The 16,999-nt window shown below is 41.4% G+C and overlaps 1 protein-coding gene across 6 annotated transcripts in view; it reads left to right on the forward strand.

Annotated features, from left to right (window-relative positions):
• Positions 1-10,679: 10,679 nt before the first annotated feature.
• Positions 10,680-16,999, forward strand: part of SCML4 (Scm polycomb group protein like 4) — a 111,690-nt gene continuing 105,370 nt past the window's right edge. For 4 of the 6 annotated variants that reach the window (XR_009738485.1, XR_009738484.1, XM_061427661.1 and 1 more), the window contains exon 1: positions 10,932-11,083. Coding sequence is in view for 3 of the 6 variants with exons in the window: in XM_061427661.1 (XP_061283645.1) it covers positions 10,963-11,083 (121 nt within the window). In the remaining 3 variants the exon portion in view is untranslated. The other 2 variants (XM_061427663.1, XM_061427664.1) reach the window with 2 other exon arrangements.

A 16,999-nucleotide genomic window follows, 5' to 3' on the forward strand; every position in this document is an offset into this window, starting at 1 on the left:
AACTATTCATTCATTCATCCATTCATTCTAGGCACTATTCTAACATCTTGACTTTATATCAGTTCTAACTCATTTAATCCTCACAACAGTAGTACTATCTCCCATTTTACAGATGAGGGAAGTTAAATAAAGCACAGAGCGGTTGAGTTTCTTGCTAAGAGTACAGATGTGGTCAAGCCAGAATTCTTGCTCTAAGCCACTGAGCATCACATGAAAGTTACATGTTTCTTGTTAAAATTTATTTTCATTTTAGTTTTTGCTATTCCCATCTCTTTTAGTGTTCATATGAATATAACTCCCACAAAGCAGGAGAAGATGGGCATCCCTCATTCGGGAGTCCCCCAGACTCTCTGGGTTTTGTACTAGTTCAGGATTGTTCCTGGTTTCAATCACTGGAAGGTCAGTAAAGGACCATTCCCTGATGGTGCTGCCATGTCCTGTCACTGCCGAAAGCCAGTAGTTCCTGCATCCCCACAGTATCCCTGAGTTCTCGCCTGGCTGTTTTCCCAAGGCTTGCCTACAGCCCCCATCCTCCCATCCATTACCTGCAGGCAAGGCCTGGCTTTTATCTCCCATTCCACAACAGACACACACAGCTGAGGGACAAACTTCACAGCTAGGCTAAGGTAATCTTAATAGTTCTCAACACTTTCCTCAGACTGTGAGTTTTTCAATCTTGAATATCTCATCTGGCAAGTTGCAATTCCAGGCAACCCTTTCCCTCCAGAAAATCCCACCTCATTACTAAAGGATGCAATACGGCTAATTATACACCTAATCTACATGGATCTAGCCCCTTTGCCTGCTGATTGCCTTTCCGTCCCTTAAATTCAGGATTTTCACATCCAGGGAAGTCCACAGAGTCCCACCACTTTGGCTTAACAGTTACCTACTTCTCCAGGCTTAATAGTTGCTAAATCCCTTTGGTATTGGCCCCTGGCTTCTCATGTGCTATCTTGGTTTCACCTGCATCAACCCAAGATACAAAACTCAGCCTCATCACCAGTTTCTACAAGAACTTCAGCCACATCAAGCACGTCACAATTTCTGTGGTCTTTCCTGGAGATCGTGTCTGAGAGTGCTGTAGGGCTGACGGCCACATGTACAGCGTACACCATCCTATTGTCTCTTCACCCCCGGCCCCTGCTCTTCTCTTCTCCTACCTCTCCGCCTCCCTACCTTCTACTACTCAGTCACTTCTTGCTAGTTATGGTCCTTTAGCACACATTGCAGAACATTGCAATTATTCAGTTGTGCAGCTGCCCTCCCCAGGCAGCTACTGTGCCTGGAAGAAAGCAGAATCCATCCCCCACCTTCTCCAAAGGTGGACTTAAGCCAATCAGCATATACTAGTGGCTGTCATTGGTTCAGGGATGGGGCATGGACCAGTTCCAGCCAATGAGATGAGAAGATTCTCTAGGAAAGAAACTTCTTAGCTCCTCTGTGGGAGGTACCTTGAGAAGCTCTCTCTTATGTTGAATGTAAATGGGGAAATATGTAGCCTGGAAACAAGTGGAAGCCATACTGGGATGCTGAAAGCCAGGCATGGGATGATTCACACCAGCTCTTTGGTTGTATTGGGCTTCCCTTGTGGCTCAGCTGGTAAAGAATCTGCCCGCAATGTGGGATACCTGGGTTCGATCCCTGGGTTGGGAAGATCCCTGGAGAAGGGAAAGGCTACTCACTCCAGTATTCTGGCCTAGAGAATTCCATACAGTCCTTGGGGTTACAAAGAGTCAGACATGACTGAGCAACTTTCACTTTCACTTTTGGTTATATCACTGAGTTGGGTCAGCGTCACTGAAAACTCACTGGACTCCCTGCCAATGAATGGTCTTTATTTTAAAGCCAATCTTGAGGTGGGTTTTTTTTTTGTTTGTTTGTTTGTTTGTTTTTTTCTGTTAATGTAACTTTACCTCTCTCTTCCTTCTTATTTGCCCCAGACTCAAGTTTTCTGGGTTCAGCTTCTAACACAAGTGGGCTTGTCAAAGAAATGGCTCATGGTAAAGCTGATTATCCTTATAGAGAACTCATCAACTATTTGCTTCTTATTCACCAACCAACTGTTTTTAAATCTAAAGACAGTGAAAAAGTTTAGGCTGCATTATCTCATTCAAGTTCTGTTTCAAGGACAATGTTTGTATTCTTGCCCTTCGGTGACTAAAGGTCCCATCTTGGAGATCTTCCCTCAAGTAAAGGGAGATGAAGCTTCAGATGATCAATGACTTTATTCCAGAAACTGAAACTTCTGGCAACCCACAACAGGCTATTCTCTAAGCGACATTTTAAAAATGTAGTTTCTCTTAGCTGGGCCCCCTGCTATGTCCTTCCTACTTTATACACACACACACCCCTTTCTGTAGAAATTGGGTCTAGAAGCAGTAACTGTTATCAGCTAAATTGCATATATTCCTTTTTTTTTTTAATTGAAGTATAGTTGATTTACAATGTTATGTTAGTTTCAGGTGTACAGCACGGTGATACAGTTGTGTGTGTGTGTGTGTGTGTGTGTGTGTGTATACATATGTATATAAATTCTTTTTCAGATTGTTTTTCCTTATAGTTTATTATAAAATACTGAGTATAGTTCTCTGTGTTATACAATAGGTCCCTGTGGTTTCAGTTCAGTTCAGCTCAGTTCAGTCACTCAGTCATGTCCAACTCTTTGTGACCCCATGAACTGCAGCACGCCAGGCCTCCCTGTCCATCATCTATTCCCGGAGTCCACCCAAACCCATGTCCATCGAGTTGGTGATGCCATCCAACCATCTCATCCTCTGTTGTCCCCTTCTCCTCCTGTCCTCAATCTTTCCCAGCATCAGGTCTTTTCAAATGAGTCAGCTCTTCCCATCAGGTGGCCAAAGTATTGGAGTTTCAGTTTCAACATCAGTCCTTCCAATGAACACCCAGGGCTGATCTCCTTTAGGATGGACTGGTTGGATCTCCTTGCAGTCCAAGGGACTCTCAAGAGTCTTCTCCAACACCACAGTTCAAAAGCATCAATTCTTTGGTGCTCAGCTTTCTTCACAGTCCAGCTCTCACATCCATACATGACCACTGGAAAAACCAGGGGCTTGACTAGACAGCTTGTTGATAAAGTAACATCTCTGCTTTTTAATATGCTGTCTAGGTTGGTCATAACTTTCCTTCCAAGGAGTAAGCGTCTTTTAATTTCAGGGCTGCAAGCACCATCTGCAGTGATTTTGGAGCCCCCCAAAATAAAGTCTGCTACTGTTTCTACTGTTTCCCCATCTATTTCCCATGAAGTGATGGGACCGGATGCCATGATCTTAGTTTTCTGAAAAAGCCAACTTTTTCACTCTCCTCTTTCACTTTCATCAAGAGGCGCTTTAGTTCCTCTTCACTTTCTGCCATAAGGGTGGTATCATCTGCATATCTGAGGTTATTGATATTTCTCCTGGCAATCTTGATTCCAGCTTGTGCTTCCTCCAGCCCAGCGTTTCTCATGATGTACTCTGCATAGAAGTTAAATAAGCAGGGTGACAATATACAGCCTTGACGGACTCCTTTTCCTATTTGGAACCAGTCTGATGTTCCATGTCCAGTTCTAACTGTTGCTTCTTGTCCTGCATATAGGTTTCTCAAGAGGCAGGTCAGGTGGTCTGGTATTCCCATCTCTTGAAGAATTTTCCACAGTTTATTGTGATCCACACAGTCAAAGGCTTTGGCATAGTCAAGAAAGCAGAAATAGATGTTTTTCTGGAACTCTCTTGCTTTTTCAATGATCCAGTGGATGTTGGCAATTTGATCTCTGGTTTCTCTGCCTTTTCTAAAACCAGCTTGAACATCTGGAATTTCATGGTTCACATATTGCTGAAGCCTGGCTTGGGTGACTTATCTATTTTGTATATAATAATGTGTACGTGTTAATCTCAAACTCCTAATTTATCCTTCCTCCTGCCTTTTCCTCTTTGGTAACCATAAATTTGTTTTCTATGTCTGTGGGTCTATTTATGTTTTGTGAGTTCATTTGTATCTTTTTTTTTTTTTTAGATTCTACATATAAGTCATACCATAGGATATTTGTCTTTCCCTGTCTGGCGTACTTCACTTAGTATGATAATCTCTAGGTCCATCCATATTCCTGCAAATGGCATTATTTCTTTCTATTTGGCTGAGTAATATGCCATTGTGTGTGTGTATACACCACATCTTCTTTATCCATTCCTCTGTTGATGGACAGTTAGGTTGCTTGCGTGTCTTGGCTATTATAAATATTGCTGCAATGAATATTGAAGTGTGTATGTCTTTTCCAATTAGGATTTTCCCTGGATATATGCCCAGAAGTGGGATTGCAGGATGAAATGGTATTAGTAACTCTATTTTTAGTTTTTTAAAGAACTTTCATATTGGCTTTTCATAGTGTTTTCATAGTGGCTATACCAATTAACATTCCCACTAATAGTGTAGGAGGGTTCCTTTTTCTTCACACCCTCTCCAGCATTTATTTGTAGACTTTTTGACGATAGCCATTGTAACTGGAGGGAGGTGATACCTCATTGTAGTTTGGATTTGGATTAATCTAATTACTAGCGATGTTGAGCATCTTTTCATATGCCTGCTGGCCATCTGTATGTATTCTTTGGAGAAATGTCTAATTTCATTTTTTTTCTATTTTTTGATTGAGTCATTTATTTATTGATTGATATTGAGCTGTATGAGCTGTTTGTATATTTTGGAAATTAACCCCTTGTCAGATGCATCATTTGCAAACATTTTCTCCCATTCTGTAGGCTATCTTTTCATTTTTACATAGTTTCCTTTGCTATGCAAAAGATTTTAAGTTTAATTAGGTCATTTGTTTATTTTTATTTTTTACCTCCATTACTCTGTTTAGGATATGGATCCAAAAAGATATTGCTGTGATTTATATCAAAGAGTATTCTGCCTATGCTTTCCTCTAGGAGTTTTATAGTATCCAGTCTTATGTTCAGGTCTTTAAACCATTTTGAATTTATTTTTGTATACTGTGTTAGAGAATGTTCTAATTTCCCTCTTTAACAAGTAGCGATTCAGTTTTCCCACTTATTGAAGAGACTGTCTTTTCTCCATTGTATATTCTTGCTTCCCTTGTTATAGATTAATTGACCGTAGATGTGTGTGTTTATTTCTGAAATGTCTCTCCTGTTCCATTGGTCTGCGTTTCTGTTTTCATGCCAGTACCATACTGTTTTGATTACTGTAGCTTTGAGTATAATCTGAAATCAGGGAGCCTGATTCTTCCAGCTCTGCTTTTCTTTCTCAAGATTGCTTTGGCTATTCAGGTTAAAAAAAAGAGAGAGAATATTGCATACACTCTTCACTTTATTTGAAATCTCTTTTTCTGTCTTTTTGGAGTATATATACAGATTTCACTGATGCTCACTTTCTCCAATTCTAGGAGTTTCTCAGCACTCCAACATTGGTTTCTCATATTTAACTTAGGGAAAATATTTTAGGGGGTAAAAGGAGAACTAGAAAATAGCCAAAAGTGTTGGAGAGTAGCTGTATGAATTCTGAATAAAAATTCATCAGTTTCAAACAAACATGGTTCAAAGCAGTAATGATGCCAAGGAGACAGCATTTTCAGAGCATAGAGGAGGTGGGAGATGGGAAATGAAAGTCATCCATTCAATTTTAATAAATTAAGATTTTTTTTTTTTCTGATGGCAGATATCCAAAATCAATCCTTTTTGGGGTGGGGAAAAGGAAGGAATTGGGTGTAAAGGACTATACTAATATTGATTAAAATTAGGTCACTTTTTTAACCCCTAATTTCTTTTATTCATTAAGCTTAAAGTATTTGTTGATTTCCTACTACAGACCAGACACATGTTGGGGATTTAGTGGAGAGCAAGCCTACTTCCCTGGCAGCTTACAATCTACAAACTAGTGACCAAAGGAAAAGCCCTGGCTGTTGCCCCCGCAGCTCTGCTGGCTGTCAGCACACGCCGTCACTGTACCAACTCTGTTACCAGACACTGCCCTTGGGATGAGGGTCACCAGACTTGCTACCACCAAAACTGCCAGGTCCTGAGACAAATATTTCCACTAAGTCAATCCCTGAATATCAGCCAAGGCCACAGGCCCAGAGCCACAAAGTTAGAGGCCCCATCTGAAAGGAACTATATTTTAGGCCCAGGAGAATTGGAATGAGTCACTTTTTCCTTGAATGGGAGTGATTTTAACTTCATTTGATCACCTTTCCCCCTCCTCAACTCTTTTATCTTTAAAATTTGGCTTTACTAAAACAAGACTACATATTATCAGGTCTAAAAGAACCCCATAGACTGTGGAAGCTCTTAGTATGGAAGGATAGGGAGTCTGTCCCTGATTTTGTGTTAGTTGTGCTGAGCACGATGCATGGGCTCAAAGATATGAGGTGATGATGAAGCTGAGTGGGGACAGGAGGATAACCTGAATGAGTTGAGGAGCAATCTTCAAGCTTAAAGCACTGGCTGAGGCCGTGGCTGAAGGTAGCCTACAACCACCAGGCAAAGGATTAATTATTATTTCATTGATGAAAAAAAGTTGAGATTTAAGATTTATGACAATTATAAGCAAATATGCTTGCAGATGTGATAAGAAAAAATTATCACTAATCAACTAATTCACATTAACTTTTTATTACCACAAAAGTAAATCTTCCTTTATAGAAAATATAAAAAAGATAGATTAAGAAGATAGACATTACTCATAATCCTATCACCAAGTGATCATCACTATTACCATAGTGATGTATTCAGTATTTGCAAATCGCTGTTTTTAAAAATAAGATTCTATTCTGCATATTCTTTTGTAACTTGTGTGTTTTCATGTCATGGCCTTCAGTGGCATCCTTTTTGGTGATTATGTTGTATATTCTATAATGTGGACATGTGACTGTTGTTCAGTTACTAAGTCATGTCCAACATTTTGTGACCCCCATGGACTATAGCATGCAGGCTCCTCTGTCCTTCACTATCTCCCAGAGTTTGCTCAGATTCATGTCCATTGAGTAGGTGATGCTATCCAACCATCTTATCCTCTGCTGCCCCCTTCTCCTTTTGCTGTCAATCTTTCCCAGCATCAGGGTCTTTTCCAATGAGTCAGCTCTTCGCACCAGGTGGCCAGAGTATTGAAGCTTCAGCTTCAGTATCAGTCCTTCCAATGGATATTCAGGGTTGATTTCCTTTTGGACAGACTGGTTGGATCTCCTTGCTGTTCAAGGGACTCTCAAGAGTCTTCTCCTGCACCACAGTTCAAAAGCATCAATTCTACAGCACTCAGCCTTCTTTATAGTCTAACTCTTACATCCGTACATGACTACTGGAAAAACCATAGCTTTGACTATAGGGACCTTTGTCAACAAATGATGTCTCTGTTTTTTAATACTGTCTAGATTTGTTATAGTTTTCCTTTTCAGGAGCAAGCGTCTTTGTGATACATTAACTTAATCTCTTTTTATTGGTCATTGAAGTTGTTTCCTGTTTAACCTCACTACAAAGAGCAGTTTTGCTTTTCATTTCCAAAGATTCCTGCTTGTATAGTTTAAACAAAGATCTGACCCTGTGGAAGGCAGAGCTTTGAATTGAAGAAGTGGCAGTTTGGGGAAACCAAGAAATCTGGGTCTACAAATTGTGTCTCTTGTCTGATTAATCAAGTTAACCATTTGCCTCAACTCCCCCTCTGGCAAAATGTGATCATGAGCTTCATGCCTTCCATAATGCTGAATTTCTTAAATTCTCAGGGACATTTTAGGGAAAAGTATGCTTTGAATAATGTAGAAACAGTGTCACGGGGCCTCTTGAGCATGGAAAACGGGACTCCTTTTATTACTTTAGGCCTTTGGAATGGAATCTTGGCCTTTAAAACTTCCCTGTTCTTTCTCCATGCTCTCTCCCCCACTGTCACCGTCCCTAATTGACAGTTCAAAGCACTAGTTTATCAGATCTTATTCTCATGAAAGAGAGGGTGCTTTTTCCCCCTTAGTAGTCATGGCCATAGCCACAACCGCAACTGAATTCACGTCCATACCAAAGTATTAGTCTGTTCCAGACCAGCAGGTAAAGCAATTCATCAGGCTGTAGAACGTTAGGACCATAAGAGACCAGAAAGGTGTTCTAGTCTCCTACTCCCATCCCTACATTATAGAGAGTGATTCACCCAGTGTTATTTGGTTAATGGCAGAGCTGAAACAGGAGCAGTGCCAGGAGGCTGTGTGACCAGATGACTAAGTACTGTGTCTTTGGGACAAACAGCCTGGGTCAGTCTTGTATCTAACACTTCTGAGCTATGTACTTGAGGAACTTATTTAAAATCCTCAAGTCTCAGTTTCCTTATCTGTAAAATGGGGGTGATACTCATAATACGTACTTCGTAGGGGTGCTGTAAACGAGATAACATATGAAAAGGACTGGTACATAATATTTCCCCAGTAAATGTTTGTTATTATTATGATAACAAGGGTTGTGTTTTCTATAGCACTGATGCCCTTGTCCAGGACACAGTCTTAGTTCTTTACCTGATTCTTGTGTTGGAACCACAGCTCTCCACCAGCAGCTGACAGAGGAGGATTACTCTTCAGAAAGAGGCTACTCTAAGTAGGTTTGTGTTTGGGAGGCCCTAAAATTAGCCTGCTCCCTCTGGACACTTCTTGCTTACTACAAATCCAGTAGCATTTGTTTGGAAACAGTGGAGCATGCTGCCTATGGTCTGAGACAGAAATGTAACCACAGTATCAAAGAAAATTGACAACATGGCACAGCTAAGCATCCTGATCATAGCCCAGGGATGTAGCCCAAGACCTGGAGATACATTAGCTCGGAAGGGCCCCTTTTCTTCCCACAGACTCCTGAGCTTGTCTGCAACCATCCTACCAAATTTCTTTTCTCTTATGTGTTTGACTTAAAATTTTCTTGGAATTAAAAACATGAACTTAATTACTTAAGACCTATAGTCATGGTTGTGTAAAGAAAGAAATCCCAGTAAAATTGCCAATTTTAAAAAATCTAGCTGCCATCTATCTAGTTTTTTAAAGCAAGTTTAGTTAATTTCTATTTTAAGCCTCATTATACGATTTACCTATGCTACCAATGCCTGTATCCCAGATACCCTTGACTTAAGGACAGGTCTTGTGGGCCCCAAGGATCAGAATTACAAACCCTCACAGAGCTGGGTAGAACAACTGAAAATTCCTTTATTTCAGGCAGATCCTGCCAAGCCTTTTTCTTCTTTTACTGGATTTGGGAAATAGTCTCGATTATTTAGGAAAATTTTATTTGACTTCTCTGAAGAACCATTTTAAAGTGAAGACTGGTCATCTCAGGCCAACATACTTTGCTGAGTATAGTGTAGGATTATGTTCAAGGCCATGGGCATAAAATACTACCACTGCTGGCCAAACGGAAAGCATCCATTGGGTCCTGTTTTCTTTCCTCCTCTTCTTCCTCTCCCCCTTTAATGAAATAAACTTGTATTAAATGAGCAAAATGAAAAACTACCAAACTTGCCTTTTCCCACACAAAGCAAAACAACAAAATTACATGATTAAGTAAATTAAAGTGGTGAATTTACTTCTTGCTCAATAAGTACAATGCTTTGATTTCAGAAAAATTTAACTTTTTTCTATGTTTATAATCTGAGGAGGGAGATTTCTTATTTCTTTCTTATGGGACTCTGTATATATATTCAGAAAAACCTCAAGTTGTAATTTCATTTTTTCACTCTCAGTAACTGTCCAAGTTGTGGCCTAAACTTTAATTAGCCCTGGTTGATGTTTGGTCCTGGCTAAATTTGCTTGTTGCTCATCCCCAGGAGTAAGCCTGTGGGTGGTCACATATTAAATGGATGTTTCATTTTGTAGGAAATACTTGGGAATAAAACATCAGGATGGGGTGAAAGAGGTGGGCAATGGGGAGCCTTGCTCCACTTAACAAAGAAAAGAAGAAAAAGTCCCTTTACCAGTATAAATTGATTTGCCACAGAGAATACAATAGGGCATGGAGGGTGAATAGCAGCCCTTCTCCCATGTAAGGACCATTCCACCTCATGAGGCCCCTATTATATTTATGAGTATAAACCATGTTTACACTTCTGCATTTACACATAGGTCCAGGGCCCAGGTCAGTGCCCTGTTTAAAAGAACTAACCATATGCGTTGTATGTAGCTGTATACATATGACCATGGTATGTTCACCTGTGTAGGCACACTCTTCTGGCAAATGCAGTCTCCTAAACAATGATGTCATTAGAATAATTCTTTTTGTTTTATTTGTCCAAGGTCAAACATTCACTCTTTCAGATCACCGGTATCTTATAAGCCCGGTGCTGGCTCACACTGCTGCAGGACTGGGACAAAGAGATGATGTTACAGTCTGGTTTCCATGGCAACAGAGGAGGGGTAATGAAAACCGAAATGTTGGAAACACCCATTCTGACAATTGTAACATAATTCAGGTTATTACAAGGATGTAACTACTAAAGAAGCAGAAGTGTCATTACCTTGCAGCTCGTGTTGGCAAAAAAGCTACATTGCACATTTCTCTAGTTGGGCTGCTAAGAGGAAGGAAACACACACACAGACACACACACACACACACACTCGCGCGCCTCGTTTTCTGCATGTAAAATGTGTGTGTTCTTTAAAAGCCAGTGGTTGGCTGGTTTTCCGGACATGATGTGGTTGAAGCTGTCATCGTAATGGAAATTCATTGCTGTAGCTATGGTAAATCGAGTTTTCTGCCTGTGCTGAATGCATTAGTCTAATGAGATGTTTGCAGCCGGAGAGCAGGGCTGCTGGAGACTAACTATGAGCTACTAACACACGGGTGGAAGATTAGCTTTTGCAACACTCGGTTTGCATGTACTGAAAGTCATCTGTCTTCTGAGTCAACATTCCCGGCCTGGTAAAGAACCTGATCAGGGCTCTGGTGCACGAACTGTAGGTAAGGGAGATGCACAATTGGTGGGTGTGCCGCTGCCATGGGATCCTTCTGTTTTCACTATCAGCATGACAGGTTACCTGTTTCAGATCTTCTGGGTTGCATGTCTACCTTTACAACAACGCACAAGCATCCTGCACTAAAACTGCTGAGGCTGGCAGGTAAACTTTAGTTCCTTCTACTCAGAATACAGTGATGTCTTGGCCAGATCTCAGAGGGGGAGATGTGGTATAGAATTATATAGTTTACCCATTTGGTGTGCACACTACTTTCACTCTGCATTTGAATATGTAGAGAGTTACTGTTTTTCCCAAATGTGAACTCAAATAATTGGTTCGCTTATTTTGGGGCATGGTGATTTCACTTTTTTTGTTTTTTAATTATAAAAAAATTACAGTTCATCTCAGGATAAAATATATTAGCCTAAAATTTAATGTTTATAATCAATATGTTGTGAACATGCAAGAGCGCTTTTTAACATTGAATTTTGTGTTTTATATCTCAGATGGAATATTTCATATGTCTTTGTGTTGGTTTGCCTAATTTACCAGGATAGATGAGAATACTATTTATTGCTAGCTGCTGGTGTTGGTTAGTTTTGGCAAAAAAAAAAAAACAAAAAACAAAAAAACAAAACACAACAAAAAAACCCAGGTGATTGTGGAGTGTCAGGAACAGTTTACCCAAGTTCGAATACAGAGTCACCTCCTTCCCAGGTGGGGCTTTTTGTGACTTGAATCCAGCAGCATGAAGCTGCCTATCAAGGTTGCTTGCTGTATAGGACAGGACAGTGAATGAGGGTGAGGTGCCAGCTGCAAGGGAATCATTTCATTGATGGTTCAGGTGCAAAGTCAAAAGTTCTTTCCACTACCTGTAGCAGTTTAGGAGAAGAGGCTCTGGATTCTACAATAATACTCATGAGGGTCAAGACAATCAGTAGCTTCCTGAGAAAGTGGCTTTGGGGTTAGTTTCAGAAATTGTGGTATTTGAGAAAGTAATCCAGTCACTTCAGAATCCAGATATTTGTTGTATACTTTGTTTTTCTTCTTTTTCTGAGGAACCATTTTTGAAAACTGAGAAACTTGGTTCTTTTTCATCCTCACGACTTTTTTTTTTTTTTAATAGGCTATTTAGAGTGAAAGCATAAAATAACTTTGAAGGAATTTACAGTATGGAAAAGTAAACTACCTAGGGTGCAATATTCCTGTGCAGCGATTTTTTGTGTGTGCTGTTTGGTAAAACTAGCCTGAAAAAATGAAGCGGGTATTTGAGCAACAGCGCTCGGTGATTACCTAGCAAAGCATTAATGAATCGTCTAAACTCAAATAAAATGTGAATGTAGAACCTTCGGTTTTAGGGAAGTAGTTTGGTGACTTCACGGTCTTTATCTTTCAAACATATTTGTGACAGATATTTTTTAAAAAATATGAATGTACTTTCTTTATCTCTGTAAGTTGTGCATGTGGAGAGGCTATGTATCATTTTGGTAAATATATGTCTGCTTGATTTGTTGAATTATAAGAAAAGTGAAAATTCCACAAACACCCAGTTCTTTTATGTTTAACACGTTTAAATTTCTTCCCTGTGCCACTTAAATTACTTTTATTTTGCTGCCAGCGCCCACCGCCCAAAACAACAGCAATAATAAAAACCTAACAAGAAAATGAACAATAATAGAAAACAAGAATAAATTGCTTTCGGTCATTTATTTGCTTTTTGTGGTGTGTTTTTGAGGCAAGTGAAACCAGCAGAAGCAGTTTCACTTTCTATAGTTCTTGGTTTCTGGGGTTTGGGGTCGCAGGGGTTCTTCCAGCAGCAGGTAATATACGCAGTCGAGCTGCTAGAACACAAGCCAGCCCCAGGTACTGTCTCTGCTCTAAAGCTTTTGTATTGAAAATTCAAAAAATAATGACTTTTTAAATGTGAAATAATGTTTCCTTATTATAAAAATTCAAGCGATGCCCCAAAGTACAAAGATAGGATTTCTTTTTTTTTTTTTTTTAATTTTAGACTTTAATTGATGTGAAAAATCAAAAGCAGAAACCTCTCATATTGTGGCGGCTTTTATGTATTTTTAAATCTCAATTTTGGACCTTAAACACTTCAACAAGTTTAAGGAAACATTGCTGAAGTGCCCTTTAAACAAGGGATGTCCAGAGAGAAATAATCTTTATGCACACGTGGGGAGTTAGATTTTACAGGGTTTGGTAGGTTTGTTTACAGTCTGGCGCGGTGGGCGGACACATCACACATGTTCACTCGCTCCTGAGGACGCTTTAGAGCGAACGCGAGTCGGGCAGAGATGAGGCGGGGCTCAGAACTGGCACCCTGGGGCTCCGGACAGAGCTCCGCGGGTTGAGGTTCCTCCCGAGGCTTTACCCTGGAAGCCGCAGCGTCACCCCAACGCCAGGTGGCCCGGCATGCTTACCCCGATCCACCCGTCCCGGAGAGAGCAGGAGACCACACCACCTGGGAACTTAAGAGCCCAGACACCTCCAGTTTCATTCCCTGAGGCTTCTCCTCCACCGAGCCTCTGCTTTTATTTGGGGATGGTGTGGGAGAGAAAAGAAAAGAGATGAGGAAAGACTCTTTTCTATCAGATTATTGAAGGGCATACAATTTGGTTTAATATTTTGGAGCTGAAGTTTGTAAGAGCAGTCCCTTTTGGTGTGAGCACATGTGCTTCTTCATTTCCGTGGGCAAATCTGACATTTCTAGGAGAGAACTTTGTGTGAGTGCCCCCTGGACATTCTACTTCTTAATCCTGCAGTCTCTCAAAAGGCTTTTTAAAGATTTACACGTTTTTAATGCTTTTGTTGCTTTCAAAGGCAGACAGGTGAGGAGAGGCAAGGGGGATTAAAAACAGCCACTGGGAGAAAAATCAAATGGTTTGGTCCCTATATAATACAACAGAAGCCACCACTGTGTCTAGTAAATTACTCTAAATTTTAATTAATGAGTCACAAAAGCCACACCATAAGCTTTAAAAATTACCCCTTTATCAATAAGGTGATAATTAACTTTCTCTGGAATTAGCAATTCTCTCAGCCCCGGGCAGTATGAAGCCTAGTAAATTCTCTGGAAACTTGCCAATTTTTAACAATTGGTCTTTTGGCAGACCTACTGGATTTTAATTCAAATGTCTATTGTGACATTTTCTAACGTGATTCAGAGACCATTAGGATCACCCAAATTGTGGTAAATTTCTGAAGTTTGAAAGAGTGGCTCAGAGTGTTTGGATTGCCTTTGCATCTGTCGCTTTGTCTTTCTTCATTTTCCTTTTCTACCTTTCCCCCGCGGCCCGCCCCCCGCCCCCCCCCCCCCCCGAAAAAAACCCTCTGCATTTGCAAGAACGCCACAAGCTAGTCTCTGCTGTAAATCTCTGCTAGAATCTCTGCTGTAAATCTATGTGGTGAAGCCTGCGTTTGTTGCTACGTACAGACCAAGTTCGAGTGTTTGGCTCTGAGCCCACGTGGTTCTAAGTGTTTTTCATTGTTGTTGCGTTCATCTCGGTTTCAGTTCTGGCAAGGGTTCGTTCCTCAATATGTCTGCAAACTCTCACCCGCGGTTTGTCCGATGCCGAGATTGACTGAGACTGATGAGAAGAGCTGCAGGCCATTTTCGACGTGCTCAGGGCTGTTTGAAATCGGGCTTATTCTGAGCTATGAGGATTAACGTCTGAGGAGGCAGAGGAGCCCTGAGCAGCCTGCTCTACCGCGAACCCTCCCCTACCACACACTCCCGGGGCTGCTGGTCACTTGTGGATGGCATTCAGGGGCAGCCTGAGTAGGGACGCTGCTATCCGGCCACAGAGGCTGGAAGGCAAGTGGTGATGGGTGTAGATTGCTCCTTCAGGAGTCAGACCTCTCTCTTCACCCTCTGGGTTCTTTAAACATTAGCATCGGTGAGCTGTTACTTCTCTCAGTCAAGAGGGCTGGATAGGACGGGATGCTGGAGACAAAGCTTCCTACTGGGTTAAGCTGGCAGCTCTGACGCAGTCAAGATCATTCCTCCCTTGGCGGGGTGGGGAATGGAGAGGAACAACCAGCAGAATTTGTGCATTCTGGAATAAATCAGCATTTTTCAATCTGAAGAGGCACTTTGCCACCACCGAGATAAAACACCTCTTGCTTCTTGCAGTGATTACTTCGTGGACTACTATTTTAGCCCAGAAAGGAATTTATTACCCAGTGGCAGTTCTCACTTTGCATTAAACTGAAAAGTCATTCCACCGAGTCTGTGTGACACCCTGAGTAACCGGAGTGTATTCTGAGATCCACAACGGGGCTTCCCTGGGATTGCTGTCCTTACTGTTTGACCAGTTGTGATTTATAGAGAATTGTAGAAACGCTTCTTTACCATCCCACCAGCTCAGACACATTCTCCCTGAATTTTTATTTGTGGGGAGGCAGGTGTGCATTTCATTGTCATCAGCTGCATTTATTGATTACATAAGTGGAAGCTGGTCCCAGTGTTGCTGCTTCCCACCCCACTCCCTCTTCATGTTAGTGCTTTTTAGGAAAGATTGCACCCTCCTTTGAGCCCTTTGGGGAAGGGGTTGGGCTGAGGAGTGGTGGCCTTCCTGTCTCCATAGGGCATTCAACACAGAAGCAGAGGAGTGGAGTTGGCTGTTGTGAGAAAAGTAACGTGCCAGGGAAAAATAGTGTCATCGCTATACTTTGAAAGGCGGTAATGTTGTCTGGTTAGCTCCATGACTGTGACTCAACTTTTGGGAGCTGAATCTTTGGTAACAAAAGCCTTGCCCTTTTTGTCTCTCTGTGCTGACCATTCTAGAGCAAAAGCCCCAATTCTTTCAAAGCAGAAACATATGGCTGAAATTCATTCTAATGAAATAGACAGCCTTTCATCAAGATGGGCACTAAACTTGGGAGCAAATGCTGATCCGGGCAAAGCAAAGAATTATATGGGTTGGGTCCTAGTCCATCCCAGGGAAAATAGCACTGAACCAAGGTAAAAACCAGGGAGAGAGCCTGTTTTATCCCTCTTCCAACGAGGACTTGACCATCACCCTCTCTTCCTGTATCCCTTGGTGCAGTTCAGAAAGGATTCAGTAAGAGCCGACAGTAGCTCATGGCTGTCAGCTCACAGAGCTTATGGGTCGTTCGTTTTCTTTGGGAAGGAAAGATTTTCTGTGTTCCCTTTCACATTTGTCCACAATTCATCCTGAGACATGGTTGTTCTGATGAGAACACCAGGGTGGAACGCCAAGGAGTGTGTTTTTCTCTGGTGTCCCGAGCCAGGCCTTGAGCCCTCTTGCTGGACTGACGTTAACACTCAGCAGCCATGTGTCGGGGTCTGCCTTGAATGCAGCCTTTGAGCAGGCCTGGGGCTGGCGTCAGGATTTGAATCCTGTTTTGACAGAGTTCTGGTAAAAGAAAAAAGGAAGAATTGAGAAAAACCCATGGTACAAAACAACTTTAGGGCATTCATGTTTTTTGTTTTGGAGCTGGTAGTTGGAGCTTGTGTTACTTAATTCCTCTGGGTCTAACCATTTCTAAACTATTACAAGCCAGGAGGAATCATTCTCATTCTTTGTGGCCTTCCAGAAAAGAGGCTGACCTCTTTTCTTCACAGCCTTTAGGATTTAGTGCCCTCACTTGGGAAATTATGGTGATGTCAAGGTTTAATTAAACCATTAGCTTTGAAGATATGCTCTTTATTCTAAAGTGAATAACTCCTAAATTCACTTTATCCCAAAGTGAATAACTTTATCCGAAAGTGGGTGAGGCATTGGGTTTCTTGATCAGGAAAGAACTCCACTGTCGGAATGCAGCTCTATCATTTTTCAGTCCGGAGAAACCTGTGGTCACTAGTGTGGTTCATGCTGTTGCCATTGTTGCCTGTGCTGGGGGGCTTTGCTGCCAGATTTGGGGGTCAATAGCCATCTGTGCGTTCCCACTTCTATTGAGCATTCCCCCTTACAGATGCCAAAAGATACTCAAGCACATTTGATTTGACTTTACAATCTCATTTGCAAAGGTGCTTCAAGTGGAAAGCTGTAGAAAGCTTAAATTTTGGTGCACATAATTATAAAACATAGGAACAGTGGGGAAAAA

Source organism: Bos javanicus, chromosome 9 (assembly GCF_032452875.1).
Source record: "Bos javanicus breed banteng chromosome 9, ARS-OSU_banteng_1.0, whole genome shotgun sequence".
NCBI classification, from domain to species: Eukaryota; Metazoa; Chordata; class Mammalia; order Artiodactyla; family Bovidae; genus Bos; species Bos javanicus.